This window comes from Melanotaenia boesemani, chromosome 6 (genome assembly GCF_017639745.1).
Source record: "Melanotaenia boesemani isolate fMelBoe1 chromosome 6, fMelBoe1.pri, whole genome shotgun sequence".
Taxonomy (NCBI): domain Eukaryota; kingdom Metazoa; phylum Chordata; class Actinopteri; order Atheriniformes; family Melanotaeniidae; genus Melanotaenia; species Melanotaenia boesemani.
The window spans coordinates 2,343,203-2,364,792 of NC_055687.1; the positions used below are offsets into that span (position 1 = coordinate 2,343,203).

The window sequence follows — 21,590 nt, forward strand, 5'->3', positions numbered from 1 at the left end:
TTAGTATTTTTCTTTTGTACCGTGTTCCTCTAACTCTTCATTTACAGAGTTTTGTGTATTTGATGGTCCATCGTGGTTCAGTTTGTCTGTGCAGGTAACTTAAACTCCTCTTTGTGGGTTCCAGCTCTCAGTGAACCGGTTTGAAGTGGATTCACTTCACTGTGCTGCAACACGCTGAGATCCTCTCGTCCAATCAGAGGGCTTCACGGCTTCTACCTGCCTCCTCAGTCGTGGTGGAAGAGTCCTTGTTCCACCTGGATGGAAAGACGAGGAGGATGAAGAGGGATGAAGATGGGTCCGTCCTCCTCACGGTGACTCAGCAGCTCTGCAGGTTTATAAAGAGGAAGCGATGCTCCGTCTGTCACCACGGAGACGATGGCCTGGCTGATCTGCATCACCTGCATCCTGGTCTGCTGCCCCGAGCTGCTGCAGAGCAAAGCTTCAGGTAAGCACACCTGGACTGTCCGACCGCTGCTTCGGACTCTGGTTCCTAAACTTATTTAACCAGGCTTCCTCTTTAATGTGACTGAGGATCTCAGCTCCTCTTCGGTTCCTGCTTCCTTCAGTCATTCGTGAACTGGAACCTGATCAGAACTCTTATCAGGAGTCTCAGAGATTTCAGAGGAACCAGCAGAACTTCCTGAAACACAAAAATCACTGATTGTTACCTAAAGACAGCTCCTGTTATTCCTCCCGAAGATCACGGTTTAGTGTCTGTATGAAGATGAAGACGTGAGGCGAGTGAACGGGATTTTCCTGCTGGAGGGAATGATTAACGTCCTCGTGGATTTTACTTTAAACCAGAGGTGTTGAACATATTTTAGTTCAGGCTCCACGTTCCTCTAGTTTGCTTAGCTACACACAGTTTTATAAAAGAGGCCCCTGGAAGAGAAAAATCCAGTATTTCACAGTTATAATCAGAGTAACTTTTCCAGATCTAAAAGTTTTTTAAACGTACATACGTGTACATTTCCACATGTGTGTAGTAACCCTGACCAGCTGAACTGACTCACCTCTTCATACAAACTGAAGTCACATGTATGAAGCCAGAAAGAGAAAAGATGGAACAAGTTCTCCTCCTGCCTCGGACATGTTTTACATTTAAACAGAAAAAATATCTTCCATGTTATTTTAATATTTACCACATTCATCCTGTGGGCCAGACCCAATAGACCCAGAAGACCTGGAGCTTTGGCCCCCCTTGGGGCCATGTGTTTTACACCCCTGCTTTAACCCTTTAATTCTCGCACTAAGACAAAGAAAAGACTGAAATAGTTTTTTTGAGTTAAATTTGAATGTTTAAAATGTTGACAGACTTCAGGTCTGATGGGGAAACTTCAGGTTCAGGCTGATGCTGCAGGTCCTGATGTTCACTCTTGTCACCATCAGAGTACCAGCTGGAATCTGAGACCCTGAGCCAGTGTGAGTTGCTGAGGGGCGTGTCTGTTGCCAAGCAACAGGATGATATCCCTCTCTGTTCGGAGGACGGCAGGTTCAGGTTTGTTCACATTCGTTTTTTTTTTTTAAATCTTTAAGACACAGTTTGAGTTTTAGTTGATCTGGATGACGAAGAGTCTTTATGTGTGTGTGCAGACCTGTGCAGTGCAGTGGGCGGAGTCAGGAGTGTTGGTGTGTGGATGCTGAGGGTCAAGAGGTGGCCGGGACTCGAACCAACAGCTCTGCTCCTCACTGTGAGCAACACGACCCTGAAACACATGCTCCTACCATCTTTACTGTGAGTTTAATCAGGTTTAATCCGTCTGCAGGTCCGTCTCCCTGCCAGCTGCAGTCGCTGCTGCAGTGCTCTGCTTCCGGCCTCTTCCAGCCAGTTCAGTGTGACTCCAGCAGGGGGCAGTGTTGGTGCGTGGACCAGGACGGTATGGAGCTGTATGGGACCAGACAGAACGGGAGACCCCAGAGATGTACGTCCTGGTAGCTGATACTGGTTACTCACATATGCAGCCTGCAAACATGTAACATTCATTCTAGAGGACACACAAAAATGATGCTTCAAACAAATAGAAAATACACAATGAGTGTGTCTCAAACCGCGCACTTACATGAGTGCACTGGAAGGTAGTGTGTAGGTAGTGTGTAGTGCGCACTAAGCTCTACCTTCTGTAGTGACACTATCGTGGGTAAGTGCTGATCCAAACTGAGCTCTAACGTTCTGAACTTACCGGTAATGATGTACCAGCTCTTGACGGTAATTCTTAATTTACAGAATGAGTTTCCAGCTCTTGATTTTACTTTGTTTACTCCTTATTTAACCCCACCTGTAAACTTTGTCGCATCCAGCGCAGGATCCTCCTCGAGCTGCACATGAATTAGAACGTATGCTTATTTATTTTAAGGTATATGATCCTCCTACATGCTGCCTAATAGATAGAAACTTTATTGATCCCGAGGGAAATTCAAGCATCCAGTAGCATATACACACATTAAAGGTTAGTACTTGACATTAGGGGTTAGTACTTAAGCATAACTAGACTAATTTAAAATTAAATAAAGGCAAAAAGGAGAAAGAAGACGGAGCTACATAATAGCAGCGTCGCTCCGTTAATATACGTTTTTTTTAGGATAATCCGTCCAAGTTCTTCCAAAATCAGGTTAACATACGTGTTTGCATGTCATCATACTTTTATGCTATTAAATGCGTTTTAAAAGGCCTCATTAGTGAAACAAAGAACCGTGGCCTCCACTGTATTAATCTATCTCAATAGATAACAATAGAAACCATCAGCACACGTTCATGTGTCTTTGAATGTCTCCCCCATACCTGTTAGTATAAAGTACTATTTAAAACACTAATAAAACAGCTTTTAAGTAAGATATCTTAACTGAATTAAAGTACTTTACATAATACATGTGTTTTATTGGTGTTTACACTGATACGTTCACGTCTGCAACAGGAAACGATTTTACTAGAAACCAAAATTTAAAATATGAAATGCAGTAATGAAGACGCTAAAACAGGGATGCAGAAAACATTTTATTTAAACTTTTTATTAAAACATTTCTCTCTTGCTGCCTCCTCTTCTCCACAGCAGTGTCCTAGCCTGCAGGTGGTAAATGTCTCAGTGCCACTGCTGGCTCGGTGGTTCGATGCCACAGTGACCTACGGTGAGCCCACAATGGCAGGTTATATAAAAGCAAACATTATTATGTACTTTATGGGTACTTTGCAGACGCTTATCTAAAGTGATGTACAATCAGCTACGACTTAGTCAGCGTTACCATGGAAACGGGCCAGTTCTCTAACCAGCGGTGTTTCCTAATCAGTTTTCAGATCAAGGACCATTTCGTTTACGCCAGAGACCCCGCAGTGCTTCATCTGGAGGTTCAACAATCATGAATAAACATACGGAACCTACAGCATTAATCATTTTTAACACTTATAGCCCATCTACATCCACGAAATCGGCTATAAAACTGCTAACATTTACGTTGCTAACTCTACTGCAGCCTCCAACAAATGATCAGATCCATAACTGTCATCAGGGATAGAAGAGATAAGAAACTGTTGCCGCCTCCAGCAACAACTTTATCTGGACATAATTTTTAGTAACCAGTATTTTTGTCCATATACAATTTTTGAAACCAAAATATCTCCAGACAACAAACATGTTATTATGTACAACGTCTGCTACAACTTCACTACCTGAACTTTCTCCGTCCATCTGTTTGCTGTTTCCTGCTGCAGGTTTACTGGTGCAGCAGTGAAAACGGTCCCCCCTCAAACAGTTTCCTGCTGCAGGTTTGCTGGTGTCACAGTGACAACGGTTCCCCCTCAAACAGTTTGCTGCTGCAGGTTTACTGGTGCAGCAGTGAAAAAGATCCCCCCTCAAACAGTTTCCTGCTGCAGGTTTACTGGTGTCACAGTGACAACGGTTCCCCCTCAAACAGTTTCCTGCTGCAGGTTTACTGGTGTCACAGTGAAAACGGTCCCCCCTCCAACAGTTTCCTGCTGCAGGTTTACTGGTGCAGCAGTGAAAACGGTCCCCCCTCAAACAGTTTCCTGCTGCAGGTTTACTGGTGCAGCAGTGAAAACGGTCCCCCCTCAAACAGTTTCCTGCTGCAGGTTTACTGGTGCAGCAGTGAAAACGGTCCCCCCTCAAACAGTTTCCTGCTGCAGGTTTACTGGTGCAGCAGTGAAAAAGGTCCCCCCTCAAACAGTTTCCTGCTGCAGGTTTCCTGGTGCAGCAGTGAAAAAGGTCCCCCCTCAAACAGTTTCCTGCTGCAGGTTTACTGGTGTCACAGTAAAAACGGTCCCCCCTCAAACAGTTTCCTGCTGCAGGTTTACTGGTGTCACAGTAAAAACGGTCCCCCCTCAAACAGTTTCCTGCTGCAGGTTTACTGGTGCAGCAGTGAAAATGGTCCCCCTCAAACAGTTTCCTGCTGCAGGTTTACTGGTGTCACAGTAAAAACGGTCCCCCCTCAAACAGTTTCCTGCTGCAGGTTTACTGGTGTCACAGTAAAAACGGTCCCCCCTCAAACAGTTTCCTGCTGCAGGTTTACTGGTGTCACAGTAAAAACGGTCCCCCCTCAAACAGTTTCCTGCTACAGGTTTACTGGTGCAGCAGTGAAAAAGGTCCCCCCTCAAACAGTTTCCTGCTACAGGTGTACTGGTGCAGCAGTGAAAATGGTCCCCCCTCAAACAGTTTCCTCATGCAGGTTTACTGGTGTCACAGTGAAAACAGTCCCCCCTCAAACAGTTTCCTCATGCAGGTTTACTGGTGCAGCAGTGAAAACGGTCCCCCCTCAAACAGTTTCCTGCTGCAGTTTAAATAGTATAAATGTAAATAAACTTTTTATTACACCTTAAGTGAGGTTTTAAAGCGTTTAAGTAAAAGCATACACAAGAAAAGCTTTAATGAAATCACCACCTCCTTAGACAGAACCTTCTTTGTCCAGTAGAAACTTTGGCTTGTGCCGAAACATGTTCATCCAACCACCTGAGTGACCTCTGACCTGCAGGTCCTGGCAGCTGCGAGGTGAGGTCAAGGCGTCTCCTCCACACCTCCGACTCTCCTTCTCCTCCTCAGTGTGCTGAAGACGGCAGCTTCCTACCTGTTGAGTGTAAATTCATCAACATGACGGACAGAACCGAGCTGGACCTGCTGTACGCCTTCAACAGGTGACACCCCGTCTCCGTCCTCATTTCTGGGTTAGTCTGAGCATTAATGTGTGTGTTTGTGGCTGTTCCAGGTTTCCAGAAGCCTTCAAAACATTCAGTAGTTTCAGGACGATTTTCCCTCAAGTTTCTTCCTACTGCTTCTGCTCGGACAGCCGAGGCCGCGAGCTGGAAAACACAGGTAATCACACAAAGTCCTGAAACACACACTTCTATCCTGAGAAGCCGACATCAAACAAGGTTTGAATGTCTGTGAGCTTTTGATCGTGTAAATGATTCTGGTCGTGTGCCTGACCTGTTAGCATCAGAAGGATTCTGACTGATTTATTTCTGAGCAGAGATGAAGCAACAGCCGTTTTCAACCACATACTGCACATATCGTACAGTACATGTTTGTTTTTAGCATGTAGCCTTGCAAACAGTTCATCTCTAGCATGCTGCAGAATTTTTAGCCAGTTTCTGGTTCAGAAAGGCAAAAGTAAACCATGACGTAACTGTATTTATTTGTTTGACTTTTTAAAAATGTTATTTCCAGACACACGAGACACAAGAGAAACGACTCTCTAAAATGAAATAATAATAATAATAATAATACATTTTATTTGTTGGCGCCTTTCTAGACACTCAAGGTCACCTTCCAGGATAAAACACAAATAAAAACCAAACTAAGAAGTTATCGAATGAGTTGTGTCACTCAGCCGTAATAAAACCACAATAATTATAAAGAAATTAAGATAAATAAAACAATTTTTGCATTGCATTATGGGAAACTGTGTGTTGCACTTGGTGGATGCATACTGTGGAATTTTTCCAAATCAGTGAACGATCTGGGTACTTTTTACATATTACAGATTTTTTAGTAGTTCATGTACTTTATACTATATTTTTGGCTAAATCAGTACTGCTAGCGTAGTAAGGTTGTAGATCGTGGAAGTGATCGTGTCTTTAATTCCCACATGTTGTTTACATTTATGCACTTTCTCACGACCTCGGTCAGCTGTTCATTAAAACTGCTCATCAGGGGAAATGCGGAAGCCACAACTTTCCGCTTCATTCCTTTCTGCATAAACATCACCGACCTTCTCAGAGTCCGACGAGAGGAAAGTTCTGCTTGAAGTGTTGAGAACTCTTTCCATTCACGTCCCCATTGCCTCAAGAACAAGAAAAAAGGATTTAACAGCCTTTAGGTTGGCCATGACCAGCCTCTCCAGCACCTTCATCACATGTGATGTGAGGGCCACTAGAGTGGTCATTGAGACTTCTTGGGGACAGGAACCAAGCAGGACATCTTCCAGAGAACTGGAATTCTTAACTTTCTTAACCTGGCCTGTCGTCAGATATGGGAGTCGCTTGAGGAGGAGGAGGAGGAGGAGGAGGAGAGATGATGTGCAGGAAAGCACACTACAGGAGAGGGAGGGGGGGACAAACAAACAGGTGTGTTTGTTGTGGAGATACCAGGCAGAGAGCTGAGAACTGTGTCAGCGATAAAAGAAAAACTGGGGAGAATTTTTTTTTCTTTTTTTATCTGAAGTCTTTATTTGTCCCTTTAACAAAATGTAATAAAAATGATTTAATAATAATTTTTGTATATTTACCATTTATTACTGTGTGATATGTAAAAGCTATTGTAGCACATAAAGCATCCACCAGGGGGCAGAAGGCGAGAATCAAATCAGTTTCTGCCATAAAATGATGCAAAAGGTCTGAAAATGTATGAACTAAGATACATACGGCATGAAAGGGTTAAACATGAGAGTAAAATATCAGCTAACACTGAATTTCAAACACATGATGTAAATAAAGATGATGATGATGATGATGATAAAGGTGTGTACTTCCTGTCCAGGTGTGGAGCTTCTCATGTCTGAGGTTTACGACTCGGCGTTCTCTGGTCTTCGTTCGGGTCGCTCTTTCTCTCAGACCAGCATTTACAGAGTCCTGCAGAGGAGGATGCTGGGAGTCCGTCTGGCCCTCACCGGACACTTCAGATGTAAACTCACCTGGTTTCATGTCACCTGGTAGATTTAGATCATTTGATCTGTGAGGATTTACTCTTCTAGCTAATTATGAACTTTATTTTGTCCTTTTAGATCACTAATTTATGGCCACCATTTGGTTGTGTTTCCTCATATGGAATGACTTTTTATGTTTCTCTAAATAAATTTCTAATTTCACTTTATTTCTTCATTAGAAACGTTAACGTTTCCCCTCCAGCTGTGTTTAAACAGTTCTTCTCCATCAGGTCCGACTCCCTGTGAGGAGGAGCGGCGGGCAGCGATGGAGTCGTCCAGCATCTTCATCCCGTCCTGTGAGACCGGAGGATCCTTCAGCTCCAGACAGTGTCAGCAGGGGGGGCAGTGCTGGTGCACGGACCCCGCGGGGAGAGAGCTTCCTGGGACACGACAGCATGGAGACTCCCTGGTCTGCAGTGAGTATTTCATCTCTTCCTCATTTCTACCAAATCTGTTCGACTTAAATTCCAACTGAACCTAAACATTTATTTTTCTTACTTCCTGATGTTTAAATTAAGCATTTCGGTAAAAATGGTCATAATTTACACATGAAGTGGTCCGAGTCCAGTTCCTCGTGGTGCTCCAGTGCTGCTGAACACCATCTCAAACACACAACCTTCCAGTGTGATTGTTAGTACTCATAAATCCAGGATGTTGTGAAGGTATCTGCCTGGAATTTATGGAGCTTCTCACACAACAGAACAGCTGAATTGTATTAAAAGAACTTGAGAAATCAAAGAACATGATCTTTGTTTATGTTCAACCCTTAAATCTCCAGCAGATCTTGCCGAGGTCGATATCCTCTATCATCCCCAGTGTCTCAGGAGCGGTGGTGTGTAGCTCTGTGGTGTAAACTGATGGATATTTTACCCTTTAGCTGATCTACGGAAGTTTTCCAGCATTTCTATCCCGTCCAGGATTTTTACAATCCAGCCACTAAATGTAGTTTTATTCAGAGACTCTATCTGGTAAATCCACCATGATAACAGCATTGTTTATCACATTTCACCATAAAAACATCACCATCACTACTATGTTGCTAAGAGACCTCTATTTAGACCTGGACATGATGATGAAGCCACTTCCTGTCAGACTTTCCACCAATCAGAGAGCTTAGATTGACGGTAACGTCCAATCAGGAGCAGCCAAAGATCAACCAGTGAGCAGAAAGTTCTATGTGTGTGTGAAAAGAAGAAAAATAATGCTCCTCTATGGCTGGAATAAAGCCAAGAAGACGTTTTTGATGCACGGTGGCGCCACAAAGCAGCTGAGCTGGAGTTGGTTTAGTTTCTACATTCATTTTTACATAAAAACAGCAGAACATAGTGTGTATTTTATGGGGGTTGTGGTTCATTTTATATCTAATTTACAACAGAAACTTGTCTCAGGCTGCTCACAGGAAGAGAAACTTCCAGCTGAACTTCATGTTGGTCATGTTCTTTGGCATCTATCTCATTCTTCTCGTCTTTTTATTACTTAGCTTCGTCTCTTTTCATCTCATCTCCTCATCCCTCCTCCTCCTCCAGGTTCTGGTCCAGCTGATTGCCTCTCTCAGCGCCGCCTGGCTCTGTTCCGGCTCTTCTCCGGTCCCGTCCATCCTCCTGTCCAGGTGTCCTCTGACAGATCTCCAGCATTCTGCCTCCCCCTCCTCCGGCCCCTCAGGGACCTCCTGCCTGTGGAAGCAGATCTGACCTCCTTCCTGCCTCGCCTGATGGAGGTCCTGGACGGCCTCTTCCCGTCGGTGGGCGGGGCTCTGCAGGCTTTGACTCGCGCCTCCCCCAGTCGCCTCCAGGAGAACCTGTTTGGAGGGAAGTTCCTGAAGAACGCTGCAGCCTTCAACTTCAGCAGTGCAGTGGGAGAACGAGGAGCTCTGAGTCTGGACCGACTGTCCTCTCAGAGCGTCCTCATCCGTCTGCAGAAGAACCAGGACCTGGTCCAGGCTGTCAGCGGAGCCCTAGAGGACCCGGCCTTCCTCTCCGCCCTCCAGAACATGCTGATGAGTCTCAGCAGCTCACGCTCCACCCCCCTCCACCAGGTCTGATAAAAAGTTCAACCTCTGGAGACAAACTGCAGGAAAATCTCAGTAAATTCACTCGAGTCTGAAAGTGTCGGATTCAGACCTGATGGAGACCAGAGTCACAGCTGAAGTTCAGAGCATCAGTCTGTTTCCTCGACCGAACTTCACTAAATATGCACTGAAATAAAAGGAAGAAGGTTTCCACAGAAAAATAGTTTATTATCAAAATTAGGGAAAACAAAGCAGAGACGGTTTAGTTCAGGTTCCAGATATTTTTCTTTTTTTAATGTTTAATTATTTTTTATCTGAGCAAAAACAAAAGAAAATTAAATATTTTTTAAGTGGAATTTTAGCTTTTTTTTCACCTAAAAAGAGTGAAATCAAATTTATATGTTTTTCTGTTTACACAGACCAGCCTGGATCTCTAAAACCCATAAACACTCTGGAAGCAATAAAAACCAGTATTTTACATAATGAGTAACTTTTACAGACCTAAAGGTTATTTTAAATGTACATGCGTGTACATTTCCACATGTGTGAGTAATCCTGACACCTGAACTCATCCCATCATACAAACTGAAGTCAGAAAGATGGAACAAGTTCTCCTCCTGACTCGGACGTGTTTTACATTTAAACAGGAAACATGAAACACCTGGACTCATTAGAGATTACATTACTTTTATTAGCGTATTACTTTTATCCCTGTGATGGCGACCTGTCCAGGTAAACCCCTCGCCTGCTAAGCTCCGCCCCTCGTGACTCTGAAGTGGAATTTGAAGTATAGAAACTAGATGAATGAGCTACTTTTATTTAAAAATTTTAGTTAATGTCTTCTGTCATTTTCACTTTTAACAAAATCATTCTGCAGGCCAGATTTGGTCCCCAGGCCATACATTTGACCCCCTGATCTACATTTATATGTTCCAAATCAAATGAAACCTAAACATCAAATTATTTTCCATTGATCTGATATAATCCTGAGTCCTGAGTTCAGGTTCAGACCAGCTGGACCTCTCCAGGTTCGGTCCTTCTGGGATCAGATAACTCATCTTCATCCTCCATGTTTTCCAGGTTCTGACTCCTCTGCTTCGCTCCTGCTCTGATGGAGAGGAGAACGCAGCGGCCATCTTTGTTCCCCGCTGCACGCCTAGCGGTAGCTTCCAGGAGGTTCAGTGTCAGGGTGCAGAGTGTTGGTGCGTGGACCCTCAGGGTCAGGAGGTGGAGGGGTCTCGGACCGCCGGTCATCCACCTCGCTGTCCATCCGGCTGTGAAAGAGCCCGAGCCACGGCCATGAAGGTGAAATCAAATATGGCCGCCAGTGCTGAAATCCACATCCCAGCATGCTCAGAGGATGGAGACTTCTTGCCGCTGCAGTGCGTGGGACCACGCTGCTTCTGTGTGGACGCTGCGGGAAAGACAATGACCACCGGACCAACAGGGGGCGCTGTCACATGTACGAGATTCCTCCTCTGCTGTTAGATCTGATCCCATCGTACGGGGTTAATAAGAGAATAAACATCAGGACTGTTTAAATGTAAAGGTTTCATCAGAGGTCTGATGTCAGCATGCTTCAGCTTCTCTTACAGCAACAATCACTGGACGGTTGTTTTCTTACGTCACTGTGTGTGTCTGCTGTTCCAGGTCCAGAGAAGAAAACAGAGAAGCTCCAGTCCTCTGCAGGTCAGATAAAACCTGAATCCTCACCTGAAACACCTGTTCACTCCTAAATTTACACATTAAAGTAACGAGTAAGAGAAGGGAAGAAAGAGAGAAAGAGAGAGATGAAACAAGAGTCAACATCAGACTGACTTTACTTATATGGAGAGATCTTAGAGAAGAGACGGGACGAAGACGACGCCGGATTAGCCGTCGTTAGGGGAGATCTTAGAGAAGAGACGGGACGAAGACGACGCCGGATTAGCCGTCATTAGGGGAGATCTTAGAGAAGAGACGGGACGAAGACGACGCCGGATTAGCCGTCGTTAGGGGAGGTCTTAGAGAAGAGACGGGACGAAGACGACGCCGGATTAGTCGTCGTTAGGGGAGATCTTAGAGAAGAGACGGGACGAAGACGACGCCGGATTAGCCGTCGTTAGGGGAGATCTTAGAGAAGAGACGGGACGAAGACGACGCCGGATTAGCCGTCGTTAGGGTAGATCTCAGAGAAGAGACGGGACGAAGACGACGCCGGATTAGCCGTCGTTAGGGTAGATCTCAGAGAAGAGACGGGACGAAGACGACGCCGGATTAGCCGTCGTTAGGGGAGATCTCAGAGAAGAGACGGGACGAAGACGACGCCGGATTAGCGGTCGATAGGGGAGATCTCAGAGAAGAGACGGGACGAAGACGACGCCGGATTAGCGGTCGTTAGGGGAGATCTTAGAGAAGAGACGGGACGAAGACGACGCCGGATTAGCCGTCGTTAGGGGAGATCTTAGAGAAGAGACGGGACGAAGACGACGCCGGATTAGCCGTCGTTAGGGGAGATCTTAGAGAAGAGACGGGACGAAGACGACGCCGGATTAGCCGTCGTTAGGGGAGATCTTAGAGAAGAGACGGGACGAAGACGACGCCGGATTAGCCGTCGTTAGGGGAGATCTAAGAGAAGAGACGGGATGAAGACGACGCCGGACTAGCCGTCGTTAGGGGAGATCTAAGAGAAGAGACGGGACGAAGACGACGCCGGATTAGCGGTCGTTAGGGGAGATCTTAGAGAAGAGACGGGACGAAGACGACGCCGGATTAGCCGTCGTTAGGGGAGATCTTAGAGAAGAGACGGGACGAAGACGACGCCGGATTAGCCGTCGTTAGGGGAGATCTTAGAGAAGAGACGGGACGAAGACGACGCCGGATTAGCCGTCGTTAGGGGAGATCTAAGAGAAGAGACGGGATGAAGACGACGCCGGACTAGCCGTCGTTAGGGGAGATCTAAGAGAAGAGACGGGAAGAAGACGACGCCGGACTAGCCGTCGTTAGGGGAGATCTTAGAGAAGAGACGGGAAGAAGACGACGCCGGACTAGCCGTCGTTAGGGGAGATCTTAGAGAAGAGACGGGACGAAGACGACGCCGGATTAGCCGTCGTTAGGGGAGATCTTAGAGAAGAGACGGGACGAAAACGACGCCGGACTAGCCGTCGTTAGGGGAGATCTTAGAGAAGAGACGGGACGAAAACGACGCCGGATTAGCCGTCGTTAGGGGAGATCTTAGAGAAGAGACGGGACGAAAACGACGCCGGACTAGCCGTCGTTAGGGGAGATCTCAGAGAAGAGACGGGACGAAAACGACGCCGGATTAGCCGTCGTTAGGGGAGATCTTAGAGAAGAGACGGGACGAAGACGACGCCGGATTAGCCGTCGTTAGGGGAGATCTCAGAGAAGAGATATCAAAGCCTAGCTACAGTTTTTTACTCCATCACCAATCAGCTGTTCTGTAGCCGTCATATTAAGTAGTTTTAAAATTTCTTTGTACAGAGCCAGTTTACTATATAAAGTCGAGGTTAAGGAAAATGAAATCTTGTGCTAACGCTTGAATTTTCATCCTTTTACATCGTCTGACTCAAAGTTTTGTCCAGATTTGATGACAGAAAATTCCTGAATTCCTTAATAAATGCAGGTCGATGCTCAGAGGCGCTCGCTGAGGTCACAGCGTTCAGACAGGAAGTAAAGAACATCATCGCTCTCTCTAACTCCTCCCACCTCCCGCTGGGATATGGATTCCTATTGGCTGAAGGTCTGCGCTTGACACCAGAGGAGCTCCAGATCAGCCAATCAGAGGAGGAGCTGCAGGTGTCTGACAGGTTGCTGAGGCGCTCCAATGCTGCACTGCGATTGGCTGCTTTCTCTAGTGAGTTCCAGCTGCATGTCTATCCTGTTAGTATTGATTAAATGACCCAAAAATGTTTTAAAGTCATTAATAATCATTTAATATTTCCTTCATTTAGAGCTCAAATGGCAAAAAATTATAAATGTGTTTTTGTTTGTATCTGACTTTGAATTCAGATGGTTGTTGAACAAAACAATCTTTTAACTGTTTTATGTATTTCCTGGCATTTAAAGAAAGAAAAAAACATAAGAAATAAGAAACAGATTGTTTGATAAGAACAATAATATTTGGTTCGGGCCTTAATTCCAGTAAATGTTGCAAAATCTGTCAAGAAAAGTCTCCGTTTACTCTGTAGCACAACGTTTTGGTTCATTTTCTGTCTGATGTAATGACACACTTAACGTCACCATGACAACCTCAACTGTGAAAGTATTTAGACAGAAAGAACTGATGGATCATTTCTCCATCTCAACACAATTTCTCCAGAAACTACGTCTGGTTTTAAAACAGTTTCCTCTCATCCTCAGATTTTATCTCCATTAATGTTTTTAAACCTGATCTGAGGATCATCAGGATTAATAATCCACCTGTTTACATGTACGACCAGCTGGTGCTGCAGCAGTTGAGTCTGTCGGATCATAGCTGCCCACACTGATGATGATGATGATGATGTCATTCCTCCTCAGCTGTGCAGATGCTGCTGCCCCCCCAGCGTCGCTCGTACCAGCCGTTCACCCCACAGTGTGATGCAGACGGAAACTGGCTGCACACTCAGTGTCACCACGGATCAGGTAACAACAGGAACTCGCTGTGATGGTGCCCCTCTGCTCCCCCAGAACCAGAGCAGCTTTTTAATGTTTTCATCGTGTTTGTTCAGGTCAGTGTTGGTGTGTTGATGAGGATGGAGAGTACATCCCCGACTCTCTGAGGAGCCGCTCGCTCAGCCTGCCGCAGTGTAAGAAAACACTCTTTATCGTCACCTTCTCATCTGCAGATTAAAGCTCATCCCAAACCAACAATGAACCCGTGTGTGTCCTGTAGGTCTGACTCGCTGTCAGAGAGCTGAGGCTCACTCTCTGCTCTCTGATTGGATGAAAGGTTCTGACATCATCCCAGCTTCACCTTACCACCCGCAGTGTGATCAGGTAGAAGCATGCACTCATACATCATCGTGTAAACTCTGGTGAAACCTCTCGATGCTGACAGATGTTGGGGTTTCCAGGACGGTGCGTTCACGGTGCTGCAGACAGGGGGCGCTGCAGGCTGGTGTGTGAGTCCTCTGACCGGAGAGACGATGCAAACAGCAACACGGAGCTCCACAGGACAGCTGACATGTAACACACACACAGAGCGTCTGGTAGAGCGTTCACACCGGCTAGGAAAAGTTCTAAAAACCGTCAGTCTACAACTGTAAACTGTGTTGCATTCAGGTTCCAGCTGGTGTGAGCTTCAGGGTCTCCAGTGTCGTCCCGACGGCTCCTTCGTCCCGCTGCAGTGTGACATCACTTCCTGCTGGTGTGTGTCTGAGAATGGACTGGAAGTCGGCGGGACTCGGACACCTCGACAGACAGGACGCACGCCGTCATGTGACCGTAAGAGCTTTTCACACATCGGTTTTATCACAGCAGCACCTGGTGGACATCAGAGGAACTGCAGCTCAGGCTGCTGATTGGTCCAAATCTTCATGTCTCTTCCATCCAGGTCCTCTCTGCCCCGCCCCCATCATTACCCACGGTGCACTGGTCTGCCGCCCAGCAGTCGGTGGACGTCAGAGCTGTGACCTTGTCTGTCACCATGGTTACCAGAACTCACTTCCTGTCAGCAGCTTCCAGTGTGAGACGGCGAGTCGGCGATGGGATGGAGATGCCCAGCCTCTGAGCGGAGCCTGTCAGAGTACGACCCCGAGCTCTGACGCTACAGATGAACCGATGATGTGAGAAGTTTAACCGGCTGGACTGAAGCTGTTTCTGTCTGGTTTGTGTTTAGTCTCTCAGCCTCTGCAGTCGGTGACGACCTCGCAGCTCTGGGTGCTGCCGTCCTCCTGCTCTCAGATCAGCAGCTTTCAGTCTCTGTTGTTCAGCATGATGGCCAGCAGGGGGCTCTGCTCTGCACAGGTGAACCGAACCGGACTACAGCTTCTTTACAGCATCTCTTCTGCTCAGATTTCTTACCCACTGATTTGTGACCTGAAGAAGCGCTTCTTGCCACGCCCCCTGCTGCTCGCTGATCTACGTGGTTTTCTGTGTAGCTTCCCTCGTCAGGTGACGCTGTGTCGCTTTGTGACGACTCGACTGTGAGGCTGCAGTGTGACGCTGACGACTCTCTGAGCTTAACAATCAGATGGACCGCCGCCATCGCTGACCTCCCGACCTCAGACCTTCCCGACCTCCACGACGTCGGTGAGTGAGACAAGACATACTTGTATATGGCTGGATCATTACATTACTGTTTGATTTTGGCTTGTATACACTACTATAACTTAAATAAATAAAAACATTAATAGATTTCTTTCTTATAAAAAAGACTTAATTATAAACATGAAATGTTTGGATTTTAAATGAGCTTCAGTTGCATTTTAGAGTCGTTTAAAACACTGCACACAAAAAATCAGATCTTTATCTGGAGTCATGTAAACAGCGTAATCTGATATCCTTAATCAGAAAACTGCTGTTACTGGATTATGAAAAATCAGATTATCACACACAGACCTCTCCCCAAAGCTTCAATGTCTTTTTACACCTGCGCCTGTTTGAAGACCTTCATCGCCGCTCGCTTTTCCACATCTTCCGTTAAAAAGACGGAAGCAATGAAGTCACAACGTGAACAAAACACAATGTCGTGCAGCAGAAGAAAGTTCAAGTATAAACAAAGTAAAACACTCACCTGTAAAATGTTTAGCAGCTTAGCAGCTAACGCTAAGACCGCAGGAGCCGCCATGTTTAACAAACACCGGAGTTTTTTTAAACAGGAAATGACATCACCACACACGTACGTACTCTGGAATAAATCCAAAAGTGGACTACTAAATGTAGAGACAGATTTCATGAATAACATATTTCAGAATGCGTAGACGTGACAGGTCAGATTTTTACAGTAATCTGATTACTTACCAGATATCTGATGGTCTCATTTTCTTTTCTTTTTAATATCAGCGTTGTTCCTGAATGAGTCCAGACTTCTGGAAGGAGTTCGGGAACTTCTTGGTAATTTCCCCTCAACGCTGGCATCGCAGCCCAAACTGGTTTCCCAAACGACACCGAGCTTCAGCTGTTCCCGTGGTTACCACCTGTCCAGTGATGCTGAAGGCTGCGGTGAGTTCCTACTGACCGAAACAAAATAAATACATCCTACGCAGGCTCCGTTTTTTTATTTTTGTAAAGTTAGACCAGAGAATCCGACCACTTCCCGGGTTTCAGTTCCCTCTACAGTTGGTTGCAACACCACTGCCATGAAACAAATCTCCCCTCAGTCCTGCTCATGCACAGCCATACACCGGAACACGCTTCCATGCTGAAGAAGTCAGTAGAAGTCATCCTCAAAACTGTCGGCAACAACCTGACAAGAATAAAATGATGTAAAATTAACTTTGGTTCAACAGTTTCTAATTTCAGACACAGTTTCCACCTTCTTCATCCTCAGAATTCCTCATCAGAATGGAAATTCGTTCTGGGATACGCAGCTCAAAGACTTTTTTCTTCTGTTTGTAGTTGTTTGTCCAACTGGCAGTTTCTTCCAGGAGGGGGTGTGTCTTCTCTGTCCTCAAGGAACCTATCAGGAAGAAGAGGGGCGGGACTTTTGCGACAGGTGTCCCAGAGGCTCCTCCCCTGCTGGAGCTTCGTCTGTCTATCAGTGTGAGCACCTTTATATTTAATAATCTTCTCATTAGTCCCGATAATCCAACGCTGCGAATTAATTCTCTTGTTTCCCAACATTTTAAACCTGGACGTCCTTTCCAATAAAAACCTGAGGTGTGTTTGATGGTTTCAGGTGAGACAGCGTGTCAGAGGCGGGGCCTGAGATGTTCGCAACAAGGTGACTTCCTGCCAGCACAGCCTGACTTCCTGTCGGGCAGGTGGAGGTGCGTCAGCAATGAGGGGGCAGAGCTTGAGTGGACCACCAGTGATAAGAGTCTGACAGATGAGCAGTGCTCAGGTGAGATCGCACCAACCAATCAGAAAGCATCTTTATATCAGCTCGTTCTCATAATCCCACCGTGTGTGTTGTAGTTGTCCGGAGATTTGAGGCTGTTCCCAGATCAGATCTGATAGTCGGAGCTGACGATGCTGAAGTCCTGCAGGCGATGACCTCCGACCTCACTTCCTGTATCCAAGGTAACGCACATACACACATCTTCCTTTGTTTAAGGATTTTGGGGCATTTTGTGGGATTTATGTGAACGTTAAACAGGTCCAGAAGGTCTGAACTTACTCTGAATCTATGTTTTGGCATCATTTACTGATTTTGGATTTTCCTTCAGTTAAAAGTAGTTTGGTTTCATTCAAAATGGGATTTATATCGTTAAGACAGCTGACCTGTAAAGCCGCCCGTTTTCCAAACAGTCCAGCTGTTTGCAGAGAACAGCCGGTCTTCTTCCGGGTGATAACGGCCGTTACTTCATGTCCTCGGGCGGGACGACGGAGCTGGGACAGCGTTTGAGTGTTTAGTCCAGTTTCTGACTCTGCTGCTGTTTGTGTGTCAGCTTGTGCAGCCGAGCCGACCTGCCACCATGTGGCGCTGTTCCAGAGACGGACTCAGTGTGAACTGTACAGCACACACACCCTCAACACACACTGCAACTACTCCCAGCAGGTAAAACTCAGTTTGTGATGATGTTTCTTCTTCTTTTAATAACTTGTGGTAATGTTTTTATTTCCTCTGTGACTCTGCAGACCAGCGGCTTTCTGGGTAATCCTCAGGCCGAGCTGTTTGATCAGCTGAGCTGCTCCCTGAGAGTAAGGGGCGGGGCTTCAGATCTGCTGGTCGTCAAGAAAAAAGGTACTGTTTCCATGGAAACCAGGTGCTTTGCAGTACGGTCCACTTTCTAGTACCGGTTGGACCCTTTTTCCTCCAGAACTGCTTCATTCCTGGTGTTGGATCTACCTGTTGTTTCAGGTCAGAGGTAAAGTTTGTGTGTGCGTACCTGTGTGTTCAGGTGTCGTTTGTGTTTCAGGGGCGGAGTTTTCCTCACGGCAGCAGCAGCAGAGTTTTGTGAGGATGAGGATGATGAAGGCGGTGTCCGGTGTGTTCAGGACTCAGGTGTTCTCCTCCAGACGGACGTCTCTGTCGGACGCTCATCGTTTCTGTCAGGACGGCTGCAGCCGCGACGCCTGCTGCCACGGGTTCATCCTCAACCAGAACAGCCTGAACGGAGGTGCGTTACCATGGAGACGAGAACACGCTGATGAATAAATTAACAAACAACAGTTGATTATTATTTTATTACACTGAAGTTGTTTTTAAATAATGCAATTCAAAATGTTTTTCTTTTTTTCAATTTGTTATATATTTTTACTATAATCATTATTATTTATTGGATTTATTATTAGTAGTATGTATTTAACTTAGTTTCACTTAGTTTTAAAATGAAGACGTAAATTTATAAATGAATGAATGAAAGAATAGAGTTAATAATCTTGTTAATTAAATTAAAATTTTAGATTGATTTAATTCAGTCTATTTAAATATTGTTATTATTTATATTATTTATTTAGTTTAATATCAGTTCAGTAGGTATAAAATGAATGAATGCGTTAAAAAAGAACTAAATCTGTGTTAAAATGAACAAATTATTTAAACAAATAAAATGATGAAATGTAATTAACGAACTTCTTCTTGTCTCCGCCCCCTTCAGGTTCTCTGCTCTGTGGTTGGCTGAGAGCTCCATCAGTGTTAATGTGTGGGAACCAGGACTGGGATGTGATTGGACAGGGATCAGCCAATCGCATCTGTGGGGCGGGGCTTACCTACAACAAACAGCAGCGGAGCTTCCTGTTTGACTTTGGAGGACAGAAGTTCTCCATCAGTAAGGAAACAACGTCACAGCTCCAACATTACAATCCTCTAAAACTCTTAAACACAAATTTTATTTATTTATTTATTTTTGTTTGTTTGTTTGTTTGTTTGTTTGTTTGTTTGTTTGTTTAGCTGAATCTGCTCTACCAGCTGACAGCAAGAACAAGAAGGACTACCAGGCCTCCATCATCAGCTTCCAGGCCATTTACCTGAACACAGGTGGAGACTCTGACGTGTCTGGAAGCATCATATCCATGATGCTGATCTGATCGGAGTTTTTGGTGTTTCAGATGCAGATCCAGCAGTCGGTGGTTCTGGTTCTACTTCCTGTGCTGCAGCAGAGCCCAGTCCTCCTCTGGATGGTTCGTATCTGATTTTACAGCATGAACCAACGTCGTGATGCATTTCCTGTGACCGACTTCCTGTTTGCTACGATTGAAAAACTTCCAAATCCTCCTAAACAGTTCAGCACAGAGCTTCTTTCCACTGAGAAAAGCAAAACCTTAAAACAGTTACACAATGTTAATGCCACACAGTCAAACTAGAAAACTACTCGATGTCTAACACCTGGAAGTAACTGATTTTATGTCAACATTTTATATGGTCGATTTAAAACAGTTTGCACTCCGGTGTACAACAAGCACTCTGGACATGATAACATTCAGCTTTTTAAACCAGTTTTTACCTCAGTAGAAAGTGATCTACTTACAGATCACTGGCATCCGTCATTAAGCCCCTCCTCTAGACGGCGCTATAGTGAACAACTATAGAACCGGTTTCTAACCTCTTTTATACCCAAGATTACAGAGAAAGTCATATTTCACCAGCTTCATGACTCTTTTCAGTCCAGCTTCTGACCTCATCAAAGCCCTGAAACAGCTCTGGGGTCTCATTTATAACCGTTGCGTACGCACAAAATGGGGCCTGAAACTGGCGTACGCCTCTTTTCACGCAAAGGTTGTGATTTATAAAAAACAAACTTGACGTGAAAATGTGCGGTCTTTCACGGCAGCTCTGACCCATGCGTACGCTGGTTTTGGAGGCTGGGGGAATTGGCGACACAGATGGAGAGGTGGGGAATTAACAACACACTGCATCCAGAGTCCTCTTGTGGCAGCGTGGGGTCCTGTCACCATGTCTCCAATTAATTTTGCGCTCTGGCTGTATGACCGCAGATGTGATTTCGGCTCACTGGTCAGCGTGCATGACTTCAACCCGGCAAGAGTTCATAACCCGTCTCTGCTGTCTATGCATCCTGCTACACTCTTCCACATCCAATTTCTCTATATTGCAGGAGAACAGGCCGACATTAAAAGGCAATTTGCAGCAATGTCCGGTTTTCCTAATGTAATCGGCGCAATTGACTGCACTCATATTGCTATAAGGGCCCCATATGTCGATGAATTCATGTATGTCAATAGGAAGCATGTGCATACTATCAGTGTTCAAGTCATATGTCAATCCAACATGATGTTGACAAATGTAGTTGCACGATGGCCTGGCTCTACACATGACTCTTACATCCTAGCGCAAAGCAGTGTAGAGAAGAGACTGCAGGCCGGCGCTGTACGTGATGGCTGGCTTCTTGGTAAGACAATAACTTTATATTGACAACCAGCTTAGCCAGATGCAGACCACTGATGCACTGTTTCATTGAAATGCAGGGGACAGTGGCTACCCCCTCCGGCGCTGGCTCCTGACCCCCTTCCCAAACCCCCAGAGCGCAGAGGAGACCCTGTTCAATACCGCTCACTCCCGTGCGCGCTCAACTGTAGAGCGCGCCATCTGCCTTTTAAAATGCCGGTGGCGGTGTCTGGATGCGTCAGGGGGTAGATTATTGTACCATCCCCAAAAGGTGCGCAGGATCGTGAGGGCGTGTGGCGTGCTGCACAACCTGGCACTGAGGCACGGCATCCAACTACCTCCTGGCCTCCCCCCTCCTCGGAATGCCGACCCTCACCCACAGCCCCCTCCCAGACACAGGGAGTTCCAACACGGGGCACGGCTCCGTGAGGAGGTCATGCAGCGATTAAGCAGACAATAAGGTTCACTTTTTCACAAGCTCTTTTAATGTGTTTGAAATGTCAAACATAATGTCACACAAATTATGCAGTGTTGTTCTGATTTCCTTCAGTTCATTGATGGTTTCTTTTTGATCTCGCCATGGTCCGCTCTGTCCCGCTCACAGAGTTAACTGAGGTAACTATGTGTTGCCACTCACGATACTTACTCTTATTTGTCACGCCACTACTGTGGCTACCAAACAAAATAATTTTTCGACTCTCCACCTCACTCGCTAATGCATCGATTTCTGCCTCTGTGAAGTTGCGTTTTTTGGTTCGCTTCCCTGCGGTTGCCGTTGTTCATGGATCACAACATGGATCAGCTGGCTCATTTTAATACACGCTGAGGTACTTTGCATTGACCATTTATGGTGGAAAGTGGGTGTGTAGTGGGCGGAACATGAGCCAAATTCACCTGCGCAAACTTCAAGGACGAGTGTGATTTATAAAGGGGAAATTGCTTGCACCTGTGCGTACGCACGGTTTTATAAATCAGAATATTTTATGGCGTACGCCAACTTCCGGTTTT

General features: G+C 45.7%; 1 protein-coding gene and 1 long non-coding RNA gene across 3 annotated transcripts in view; one reads left to right on the top strand and one right to left on the bottom strand.

The window, feature by feature from the left end:
- Positions 1-375: 375 nt before the first annotated feature.
- Positions 376-21,590, top strand: part of tg (thyroglobulin) — a 39,313-nt gene continuing 18,098 nt past the window's right edge. For both annotated transcript variants that reach the window (XM_041988858.1, XM_041988859.1), the window contains exons 1-30: positions 376-445; positions 1,390-1,498; positions 1,594-1,691; positions 1,767-1,922; positions 4,978-5,137; positions 5,209-5,315; positions 6,981-7,124; positions 7,377-7,562; positions 8,673-9,181; positions 10,235-10,616; positions 10,805-10,843; positions 12,777-13,007; positions 13,673-13,777; positions 13,864-13,941; positions 14,028-14,131; positions 14,209-14,320; positions 14,417-14,578; positions 14,688-14,879; positions 14,973-15,100; positions 15,235-15,385; positions 16,139-16,297; positions 16,694-16,837; positions 16,974-17,138; positions 17,213-17,317; positions 17,686-17,795; positions 17,876-17,981; positions 18,157-18,357; positions 18,838-19,008; positions 19,131-19,217; positions 19,289-19,360. In XM_041988858.1, the coding sequence (XP_041844792.1) occupies positions 376-445; positions 1,390-1,498; positions 1,594-1,691; positions 1,767-1,922; positions 4,978-5,137; positions 5,209-5,315; positions 6,981-7,124; positions 7,377-7,562; positions 8,673-9,181; positions 10,235-10,616; positions 10,805-10,843; positions 12,777-13,007; positions 13,673-13,777; positions 13,864-13,941; positions 14,028-14,131; positions 14,209-14,320; positions 14,417-14,578; positions 14,688-14,879; positions 14,973-15,100; positions 15,235-15,385; positions 16,139-16,297; positions 16,694-16,837; positions 16,974-17,138; positions 17,213-17,317; positions 17,686-17,795; positions 17,876-17,981; positions 18,157-18,357; positions 18,838-19,008; positions 19,131-19,217; positions 19,289-19,360 (4,543 nt within the window). The remainder of the gene's footprint in view (positions 446-1,389; positions 1,499-1,593; positions 1,692-1,766; positions 1,923-4,977; positions 5,138-5,208; positions 5,316-6,980; positions 7,125-7,376; positions 7,563-8,672; positions 9,182-10,234; positions 10,617-10,804; positions 10,844-12,776; positions 13,008-13,672; positions 13,778-13,863; positions 13,942-14,027; positions 14,132-14,208; positions 14,321-14,416; positions 14,579-14,687; positions 14,880-14,972; positions 15,101-15,234; positions 15,386-16,138; positions 16,298-16,693; positions 16,838-16,973; positions 17,139-17,212; positions 17,318-17,685; positions 17,796-17,875; positions 17,982-18,156; positions 18,358-18,837; positions 19,009-19,130; positions 19,218-19,288; positions 19,361-21,590) is intronic.
- On the bottom strand, positions 18,263-19,288 carry LOC121642249. The gene is made up of 3 exons (XR_006010862.1): positions 19,208-19,288; positions 18,813-18,949; positions 18,263-18,347 (listed from the first exon to the last, which is right to left on the bottom strand). It is a non-coding gene; the product is annotated as an uncharacterized LOC121642249 (long non-coding RNA).